General features: G+C 52.2%; 1 protein-coding gene across 1 annotated transcript; it reads left to right on the forward strand.

Annotated features, from left to right (window-relative positions):
• The first annotated feature begins 225 nt into the window (after window positions 1-225).
• Window positions 226-8,603, forward strand: PAX1 (paired box 1). Its single transcript, XM_011963258.1, is given in 5 exon segments — window positions 226-333; window positions 335-1,070; window positions 2,542-2,684; window positions 3,204-3,426; window positions 8,427-8,603. Coding segments are annotated over 5 exon segments (1,302 nt in total). The 3' UTR covers window positions 8,519-8,603.
• Window positions 8,604-8,694: the final 91 nt, after the last annotated feature.

An 8,694-nucleotide genomic window follows, 5' to 3' on the forward strand; every position in this document is an offset into this window, starting at 1 on the left:
CCGCCCGCGCGCTATGGGTAAGGGGAGCGCGGGCGGGCTGATGAGGTGGGTCGGGTCCGTGTGCCTCCGTTCCCTCTAGTCCGCTTTCCCTGGGCGACCCAGTCCTGGGTCCTGGAGGAGCTACATTCTCCTCTGGTCCCCAAGGAGGGGACAGTTCAGCAAGTCTGGGAAGGGCGTGTTCCAAGTAGACGCGCTAAAAGTCGCGAAAGGGCACGGAGGGCTACAATGCGCGGCGCTCCACTCCGCGGCTCCTCTGTGCCCTTGCCCACTCCGAGCCGGACCCAGGCGGTTTGCCCTTGGACTCCGAGCTGTCTGGGGACCCACAGGTCACCTTTTGGAAGTGCGCCTGGGTGCAGTCCCTCGCTCCGCGTGGGGACCCTTGGCTAACCCGCCCGGTGTTTTCTCCCCTGCCTGCTCACTCTTGTCTGGCGCATCCGCAGAGCAGACGTATGGCGAGGTGAACCAGCTGGGCGGTGTGTTCGTCAACGGCCGCCCCCTGCCCAACGCCATCCGCTTGCGCATTGTGGAGCTAGCGCAGCTGGGCATCAGACCCTGTGACATCAGTAGGCAGCTCCGCGTATCCCACGGCTGCGTGAGCAAGATCCTGGCGCGCTACAACGAGACCGGCTCCATTCTGCCCGGGGCCATCGGGGGCAGCAAGCCCCGCGTCACCACTCCCAACGTGGTCAAGCACATCCGGGACTACAAGCAGGGAGACCCTGGCATCTTTGCCTGGGAGATCCGCGACCGGCTGCTGGCCGACGGCGTCTGTGACAAGTACAATGTGCCCTCGGTGAGCTCCATCAGCCGCATCCTGCGCAACAAGATCGGCAGCCTGGCGCAGCCCGGACCGTACGAGGCAAGTAAGCAGCCGCCGTCGCAGCCTACGCTGCCCTACAACCACATCTACCAGTACCCCTACCCCAGTCCCGTGTCGCCCACCGGCGCCAAGATGGGCAGCCACCCCGGGGTCCCGGGCACGGCGGGCCACGTCAGCATCCCGCGCTCATGGCCCTCGGCACACTCGGTCAGCAACATCCTGGGCATCCGGACGTTTATGGAGCAAACAGGTCAGTCGTGGTGGCCTCCGTAGCCTTCTATTAAGGGGCAGAACCTGGGGCGGGCAGGCTTGCAGGAGAGGACTCACACTCGCTCTCCTCCTGGGACCGGTTCTGGCTTAGGGGAGGGCTCCACACTGGCCAGGGAGGCTGGTGGTCCTGGGCCTTTTGTCAGAGACCTCGGACATCTTGAACTTTTTATGACAAATATGGAAAATATTTCCCAAATGGAAGAGCAATCGCCAACCACAAATTTGGAGGCCTGAAACTGCGCTTTTTCATTCTTGCAAAAAGTATGCAAACCGCTATTGCCAAATCTAAGGAAAAAAAAACGCTCAGGCAATTTTGAGAGGCTTTCTTTAGCTCTCAGAATCCTTCACAATTTCCCAAGGGTTCTGGCCCCCCAGTCCCAGGCCCAGTGGCTCTTCTGAGTTAAAGGAAAAGGGATCTTGTGGTCTATTGAGTGGCCTACGTCTCTAAGGCCCTGTGGCCTTGCAGGTCCTGGAGTTTGGGGTGATGGCTGCTGGGGCTGCAGCCACCTTCACAAGGTTTTGTCGTTTATCTGCAATTAAAGCTCAACAAACTGTTGGTCAAATGGGTGATGAGGAAGATGGGGAAGGCAGGGAGGTTTGGAACAACTTTGATGCCTGATCAGGAAAGAATCTGGCCAGAATTGGTCTGGATTTCTTTGCCCTGTCCCCGGCTGCCAGCAGCTGGCCAGGGGATGGCACACTCTTAGGAGAGCAGACTCAGAAGGAGGGTCAGAAGCAAAATTCAAGGTAGCCTAGGAGGAAAGAGTGGTGGCTGGAAAGAAACTGTGAGCGCTCAGCTCCAGCAGTAGCAGCGCCTCTGTGGCCCTGCGCTGCCTTTGTGTCTCCTGGTGGCTCTAACCCAGTCTGAGGCTAAAGCTTCCCATGAAATGTCAGTGGGCAGCTGGTCGGGAGGTGACCCCACCAAGCCTGCATGCAGATCTGGAGCTTTCCCTTGGTTCCTGGCACACACAAGGGCCCGGGGAGCAGCTGTCTGCTTCTATCTGAACGGGGACCACAATGTTGACACTTCTTTTGGGAAACCCTGGGCGTTTCTGGAGGCAGTTCTGGTAGAATCGTCTCCCTGCCCTCCAGATGCTTGTGCAGATGTTGAGAAATCAATACAATTTTCTTGTATCTAGAGTCTAGACAATGGAGCAGCCGCTTTGGCTGAGTCTGCCCAGGCTTTGACTCAGCAGCAGCCTCCCGTTCGTGGGAAGCGGGCTGAAGGCTAGGAGGACGGGTCAGCAGGCCTGGCTGCCTTTCCACTGCCCCACCCGGAGTGGTGAACATCCCAGTCCATGTCGCCTTCTGTCTACTGGTGGAGTGTCAGGCCACCTACAAATTTTGTGGGAACCCTGGCCCTGCCTTCAGATACAAGCTGGGTGGTTGGCCACACATGTGCCCAGGGCAGATTCGGAGGCACCTTCTAATCTGTCCTCTGTCCCCTGCAGGGGCCCTGGCTGGGAGTGAAGGCACCACTTACTCTCCCAAGATGGAAGACTGGGCTGGCGTGAACCGCACGGCCTTCCCCGCCACCCCCGCAGTGAATGGGCTGGAGAAACCTGCCTTAGAGGCAGACATTAAATACACTCAGGTAACCAGGAGGCACGTGTGGGAGGTGACCTTAAGTAGGGAAGCAGAAGGTTTGGGGAAGTGGGGAAAAAGAGAGAGAAATAAAAGACAAAATTTCCAGGCAGAGAGATGGTTGTATCTGGAGGCTGGCCAGCAAGCATCCTTTTTGTCCTTTCCTCAAGCGTACTAGTTTGGAGGAGTCTGACTTTCGAGGGGTTGACTTGCCTTTGCCAAGATACCTTAGCTAAAAAAGCAGGAACTCCAGATCACAGGTCCAGTCAAGGACCTTCTTTCTCTAAATCCCGAAACGAACACCATGACCCCTTCGAATCATTATTTGTAACAGTTTGAGTGAATTCTTAGAAATCACTTTGCCAAGGAGTCCTTACTAGGAAATTTAGAGGCCAGGCCTCTCATGGGGCTGATGGATGGGGACAGGGCGTGGGGGAGGGATAATGGATGAGAACCCCCGTCTCAGTGATGGCGTGGGCTAGAGAAGGCAGGATTTTCTGCTGCTGACGGTCCCTCTCTATCCCCACAGTCGGCCTCTACCCTCTCTGCCGTGGGCGGCTTCCTCCCCGCCTGCGCCTACCCGGCCTCCAACCAGCACGGCGTGTACAGCGCCCCGGGAGGCGGCTACCTCGCCCCGGGCCCGCCGTGGCCGCCGGCGCAAGGCCCTCCGCTGGCGCCCCCCGGGGCCGGCGTAGCTGTGCACGGCGGGGAACTCGCGGCAGCAATGACCTTCAAGCATCCCAGCCGAGAAGGTGAGGAGCGCAGGGAGGGGGTCGGGTGGATACTGGAAGGGTTAGGCAGGGTACTGGGGAGGGGGTGTGAGCCTGGGAAAAGGGAGAGCGGGTGCGGAAGAGGTGGGTCCTGGGCATAAACCCTTCCTCTGGGTTAACCGTTATGCCTGTAGCTTCTTGGAGCAGATTCGTTCTGACAGGTGTCCCTATAAAGGTACCCGAGGTTGAGGGAGACTGGCCCCAAGACTGTCCCCTCCACTTATGAGGGGAGATGAGAAAGGGGGTCCTTCTGGCATACAGGACACGTGGGTTTGGATCCGGTTCTGGCACCTTCGTCCAAGTTCCTGCTTCTTTCTGGGTTTCTGTTTCTCCATCCAGGGATACGTCTAGCAGGCACCCTCCAGGCTCACCTTTCTGTAGACCTGTCCTAGCACCTGAGCCCTTTAGGTGGGGTTGGACTTGCTAGTAGCACCTGACCTCCATCCCAGGACCCTTCCCATCTCTGCCCCACTGCCCATCTGTTTTTCCCAGCTTCCTTAAAGAAAAAAAAAGAGGCTTTGGATTCTTTTTCTTAAATACACACTGTGGGAAAGTAGAGGCCATGTGAGTCATTGTCCTTTACTTCAGGCTCAGGAGCTTCCTGTGGTGGTGGTGGTGGTGGTCATGGGTGGCGGGGAAGGAGAGGTTTCTCTCTTTCTGTGGAAAATGTGCCTGGTAGTCTTGCCTCCTTTTCTGCTTCGTCTTCCTCTTCCTCTTCCATAAGTCCCCTTCCTGAAAAGTCAAAGAAGAGATTTTAGGTATGTCACTGACAGTCAGCAGTGTGAGGGGCATCCTCTCACACTGCCCAGAGGGGTCCAGTTTTTCCTTTAACTTGGGAAAAGCTCACCAGCCCTTGAGTCTCATGTTCTTTGTTGTTAAAAGGAATGGCTTGATTTGCTAACTTCAAACTTGCCAGTGCTTAAGTTCTGAGCACCAGAAATTTGCAAATTCAACCAACCTGGGTAGGAAAGGGTCACCCCAGGGCGTCCCAGCCCCAGCAGAGAAAGGGACAAGGCACAAACCTGGGAGACAGCGTGGTGTTCTCAGATTATAAAAGGATTTTTACTAACTGCTTTGCCTCCACCTGTCCAGGTCTGGAAGCCAGGTGGATGTAGTGGCAGGTGGCAGCGGGCAGGCAGGGGACAGGAGGGCCATCCTCCTTGGTGCTGCCCAGGCAGAAAGTGCTATTTCCAAGTAGTCTTGATAAGATAGAAGGGCATGCCCTGGGGAGTGGGGGTGGGGATGGGGGCAGGAAGGAAATAAAGATACCATCCACAACAGTGAAACGAAGAAAGAAAAATACTTTTCTATTTCCACCTTTCCTAGAGCTCAGACATCCTGGGATATTAGGATAATGTTCACTTGCTTAGTTACAGACAGATCCAAGTAAGGAACATTTATAAAGATTGGGATTTAGAGCTCTTTTAAACTTTAAGTTTAATTTAAACGGGATACTATCACTTGCTCATTTATACAAAAATCCAAGTGAAGTAAATGTTAAAAGTTGAGAGTGAGAACTCCTTTAAGCTTTACATTTAACGATAGCTAAGGGGTCACAGATGAGCGCTTCACTCATCCTCAGCCTCCAATCAACCTGTTTTCTCAACAACTGAGGTTATCTGCCAAAATCGAAATCAAAATAAAATGTACCACATTACACAAATCGCTTAAATAAGCAGGTTCTTTTGAATTTAAAAAGCATAACCACAGATTTGAAATGTTTCCCTGGGTTCATCTTAAGGAGAAGGAAGCCTTAGAAAAAAGACCCACAGTCTTCAGAGGATTGCATTTGTTTTCCAACAGAGCCACTTTGCCCTGGAGGCATTTTAAGCTCTACATTAGACACAAATTATAAAGTGCAGATAATAACCCAAAGGTAGCACACACAGTTCCTAATTCTAAACTACTTCTCATTAATTTGAGGTGGAAGTGGTGGGGAAGCTGATTTTAACATTTAGCCTCACTGGTGATTGATTTTCTTTAGAAGACACTTTCCTTTTCAGAAATACAGAACCATTGAACGGTGCTGGTATTTAAGTCCCTTTTACCATTATATCGGCTTGCTATTATGTAATATCCCACCTGTTTTCAAAGACTGCAGCAATAATTTGTTACTCTAGTTATTAAGTTAATTTAATTTTGTGGTCCTCCAAGTTCTTTAAAGGTTCTAATAAAAGATAATCAGATAACTCGGGGACACCATTAGTAATGATTTCTCAAGCTGGCATGCAATTGTTTGTGTTCGAACAGGAATGTAGAAATAATCATTCATTATCTATCTATATTCATAGCCTGAGAATTACATACATACTTGGGTTATGGATTTTTACTCCTTACTGGTAGAACAGCGGACTTCAAAGATTGATTTCCTCAACACAACCAGTCTTTGAAAAGACAGAAAAATAATAAAAATCACTGCCTTTTATTTTCTGACCAGTTCTTAAGAAATTAATATTTTCAAAGAAACCTGTCCCACAGGACAATTTACTATCACCAATTGTTCAATTCATAAGAATAGTGAGAATAGCATTTACTGAATTTCTTTTCAGTAAGCAAAAATTCTTCTGTATAATGAAAAGCAATTTAATATAATAAATGCTCAGTAAAAGCAAATACCTTTGATCACCTAACACATACACACAACACACACACAGTGCAATATATATCAACATGTCCTCCAAATTAGTGCAAATGAACAGCTTAACAGTTACCCCAAGTGAAACTTAATCAAATGTCAAAATGAAAATTTAGCAATAAATTAGATATTAATTGATTAATTGTGTTATTTAATTAATACTATAATTATTGTTTCTTTTTTTTTTTAAAGGTAGTGAGTCTGGGTTTCCTATTATGTAGGCAAAAAATATAATTTACATTCCCCACCCCCTGAAAGGAAACTTTAATTTTTGGGAATTAAGAAGAATAGGAAAAGTTTCGCTTAATCTTCACTTGGAGAGGCTGACATTCTAGGAATCTCCACCCACATCCAAATGCCTTTTCACAGCCAGGGGACGACCATCTCCCCTTCCCCACTCTTAGGTGGCAGACACCACCAGATGTTCCCTCAAGACAGCTAGTATTTACAGGGTGTTTCCAAAGACCCTCGAAACCTCAGGGTTTTAAGTCCCTCCCTGTGGGGCTCTGGAATGACTCAAGATTTGGAAATCAAATCTATAAGATATTGCTTACTCACAAAGAAAATGTATTGCTTATATTTGTTAAAGATAACTTGCAGCTTTGCTCTAGTTACCTCTGCCTGGGGATTGGTTCTTGGAGGATCGTAGAAGTAAACTTTGTCAGGCAGCACTAGGGCGCTGGCATTGTCGCACCGGATGCTGCCAACCGCAGCCTCATTTGACCCGACCCCAGGGTTCCCTTCCCCTCAACGGTGGTCCCAGAGTGCCCTGCAATTGCAGTTGAATATTAAAAAAATGCCTCTCCCCATTCTTAGCCCCTGAATTAAATGAGCCTGACCCAGGCCCTGGCCTCCGAGGGCCCAGAAGTACCCACCCATTTGTCCTGTGGAGGGAATGGAGGGCAGGAGGGGCCCTATGAGGAAGGATGGTCTGGACTGGGCTAAAAACACAGCAGGATTCGCCTCTGTAGGGTGGGATGCAGTCGTCCTGTGTGTTTATTTTTCATGAGTTCAGTTTCTTGCTTGTCTCTAAGGTAACCGTCCCTTGGCTGAGAAACCTCCTCCTCCTCAGATGTTTTCTAAACAGGTCCTCACTTTGAAGTGTGTGTCCAGGGTAGAAAGAAAAGGTCTGAATACTTGTTGGCTGGGCGGTCACAACTATGTTTAGGAAAAAGAGCTGAGAGCCAGGGAAAAGCAGAGGGGCCACTGTCCCGGGAAGGTCTTTAGACCTCTTTAAAACCTCAGCGAAACCGTGTGTTTGTGTGTGTTTGTGTGTGGGTGTGTGTGTCTTGCACAGAGGTGGTTGGCCCAGCTCTGCGCAGCCACAAGTTGCGCCTGAGGCTGAGGCGAGGGAAGTTGCAGGAGAAAAAAAATCCAGAGTTCCCCTCACGCAAATTGAGGCGCTCCAAGCTCCCCCTTTAAAGGAGGACTTGGGGAAAAAAGAAAATTGAAAATAGGCCCCTGTAGGTATAAACAAACTGTGGATCCTGGTTGTAGGAGAAGCAGAGTGGCCCAAGGTTGGGAAAGGAAAAACAGGCTTGCGCAATCGTGGCGTCACTTTCTGGCTTCCAGTAGCAAAACTTGGGTCCCTTTCCAAACCCCCAAATAATACAGTAAGGCGCAGAATACCTCCCGATCTGGCCAGCCCACTGTCACTTAATCCGGAGGCCCACAGGTCCCAGGACGTGCTGTGCCCACAGTGGTGAGCGCATCTGGATCCCCGGACCTCGTGGGCACAACGAAGTCTGCCGCTCACTTAAAGCGCAACTGCCTCTTGTGTCGGAGGAATCCAGGCCGCTCCAGGGGAATCTCTAGTGGCTCATTTCCCGCACGATTTCCCCCTGCCCACAGCAAGTTCCGAGCCGCGGGTGTCAGCTGACTCGACGCTTTGGCTACCCTTCGCACTTGTGCGCGCGCCTGGGGTTTGGAAAGAGTGAGGGTCCGCGCAACGTTAGAGTTCCGCTCCCTTCTGCGGAAGTCTCCATCAGACCTGAAACCCTCCCAGCCCTCTGCGCCCTTCACTTCCTTTACTGAGCAGGTGGTGAGGAGGTTGGAGGGCAACGGGAGTTGCACCCGGCCAGCGGTCAGTGTTTGCAAACGGCCTTGCCTTGCGAGTAGTCCCCCTTGCCAAGGCTGTCCTTGCAAGTGGCTCCTCTAGCGGGAGAGGGAGGGCTGGTCGCCCACGGAAGCTTGGGGTCTCTGGAGAGCGCGAGTCTCTGCTTCCCTCTTCCAGAGTCTTCAAGGGTTGAGCGCGCACGACTTCGCTCTGCCGGCGTCGAGTCCCGGTGCCGCTCGCCCTGCAGCGGCGTTAGGCAGTGATCCGACGCCCCTGTGCTTCCTCCCGCAGTGGCTGACAGGAAGCCTCCCAGCCCCGGCAGCAAGGTCCCGGACGCTCTCAGTAGCTTACACGGACTGCCCATCCCGGCCTCGACCTCCTAGGGGCAGCTCTCCCCGGACCCGAGCTCGGAGGGAACGGCAGGCGGACCCGGGCGCACAGGTCTGCGCGGCGGCCCCGGCAAGCTGCCGGCGTCGAGTCTCGGTGCCGCTCGCCCTGCAGCGGCGTTAGGCAGTGATCCGACGCCCCTGTGCTTCCTCCCGCAGTGGCTGACAGGAAG

The sequence above is a fragment of the Colobus angolensis genome, unplaced genomic scaffold (assembly GCF_000951035.1).
Source record: "Colobus angolensis palliatus isolate OR3802 unplaced genomic scaffold, Cang.pa_1.0 Scaffold117, whole genome shotgun sequence".
In the NCBI taxonomy this organism is placed as follows: domain Eukaryota; kingdom Metazoa; phylum Chordata; class Mammalia; order Primates; family Cercopithecidae; genus Colobus; species Colobus angolensis.